Source organism: Vicia villosa, linkage group LG3 (assembly GCF_029867415.1).
Source record: "Vicia villosa cultivar HV-30 ecotype Madison, WI linkage group LG3, Vvil1.0, whole genome shotgun sequence".
Classification (NCBI taxonomy): domain Eukaryota; kingdom Viridiplantae; phylum Streptophyta; class Magnoliopsida; order Fabales; family Fabaceae; genus Vicia; species Vicia villosa.
In genome coordinates this window covers 106,815,742-106,817,176 of record NC_081182.1, presented here as the reverse complement: position 1 = coordinate 106,817,176, position 1,435 = coordinate 106,815,742, and the positions used below count along the sequence as shown (strand labels likewise).

General features: G+C 40.8%; 1 protein-coding gene across 1 annotated transcript; it reads right to left on the bottom strand.

Annotated features, from left to right (window-relative positions):
- Nucleotides 1-230: 230 nt before the first annotated feature.
- Nucleotides 231-1,145, bottom strand: LOC131658747 (uncharacterized). Its single transcript, XM_058928011.1, has 2 exons — nt 888-1,145; nt 231-812 (listed from the first exon to the last, which is right to left on the bottom strand). Exons 1-2 carry the CDS (start codon nt 1,143-1,145, stop codon nt 231-233), a joined length of 840 nt encoding a protein of 279 aa, XP_058783994.1.
- Nucleotides 1,146-1,435: the final 290 nt, after the last annotated feature.

Sequence of the window (1,435 nt, the reverse complement as noted above, 5' to 3'; positions counted from 1 at the left end):
GAAATAGGTGTCAGAGGCGGTTTGCTAATGCGAGCTCCTTTGTTTGAACTTTTTTGAGATTTCGGAGTAGGTGAGTTGGGAAAGAGTTTGTCGACGTGCTCACAATATGAAGGAGACCGTGTAGTCGAGTTGTCATTCAGCATAGGATTCACTTTCTTCGGAGCATCCTTTGTCTTAACCGGTTGAGACGGCGGTTTCATGTCAGTTGTTTCTGGAAATCCGATCTTCCGCTAGTGCTCTTTGATGTATAGTTTCATGTTGTCATCGGCCTTCGAAAAACTCTCATGTATCGTCTCCAATTCGGAAGTAATATAGATATTCGATTTTTCTCCTTCGATGTAACCATCATCATCAAAACTAAGTCTCTTCCAATGAGGAGTGACTTTATCCATTCTTATTGGCTCGCCTAGTCTATCCTTTTTAGTAATAACACAAGCACACAGGAGACCATACGTCATAGTAATAGTGCAACTACATTTTGCGCTATCGCCACCAAAAGTTTCACCTCGTTTGGCCTCGTGAAAGATATAGTTCAATCTGGCCTGAGACATATTGCCGATCAATTGAGAGTAAAGGATGTTGTCCTTAAATCGATGCTCCAACATAATAATTCTCTGACCGAACGAGGTTTGTATCTCATTGTGTTGGTTTTTAATCATGAGATTTACGGTGTCCCAATCTCGACACAAATCACCCTTGCTATTACCCAACCAATTTTTCAAAGTAACATGTGCCGACTCAACTCTATTGGTGGTTGTATTCCCAAGGTGTCGGACATTATTAATCCATGCACAAACAAACTTCTCTTTCACCTTGTCAAGAATGGTGCTTTCAACATATTTCAATAAATCATGATACTTTTCACATACTTTTCAAAATTGCAATACGGCATCGGCGTATAATTCTTTTGTCGAAGAGCTTGCAATACATGCCCATGCATCCATTATTTGGTCAACAACCACTTCGGGCTTCACCGGTTTACCACCTTCGGTCTCTACTTGTTTCACCCCCACAGCGGGTTTAACCTTACTTCTCATATTACATGCTATGTGATATCGACAAAGTAATGCATTAAAAGAAGCAAATACCTTTGCAACTGCATTCATCAAAGCGGTATCGCGGTCCATAACAATCGCCTTAGGCATCTCGACTTATTGCTTCAAAAGTGACTGGCACACCTCTAATGCCCACCTAAAATTATTCTCTTTTTCACACTCTAAAAAAGCAAAACCAACGACGTACGTTTTTTTGGTGGATGTAACACCGACCATCTCAAATAATGGAAGTTGATACTTGTTGGTCTTGTAGGTAGAATCGAGAAGGAGCACTGTCGAGAATGTGTTGAACAACTTTATCGAATCCGGATGAGTCCAAAAAATATCTCGGAGTGTAACCCCGTCATCACAAGTTTTGTACCACGACGCATATTTGTGAT

Coding starts and splice junctions, on each gene's coding strand:
- LOC131658747 (XM_058928011.1), bottom strand. CDS start 1,145: ATGCCTAAGGCGATTGTTATGGACCGCGATACCGCTTTGATGAATGCA. Junction 813..887: donor AAGAATTATACGCCGATGCC/GTATTGCAATTT, acceptor ATTCTTGACAAG/GTGAAAGAGAAGTTTGTTTG.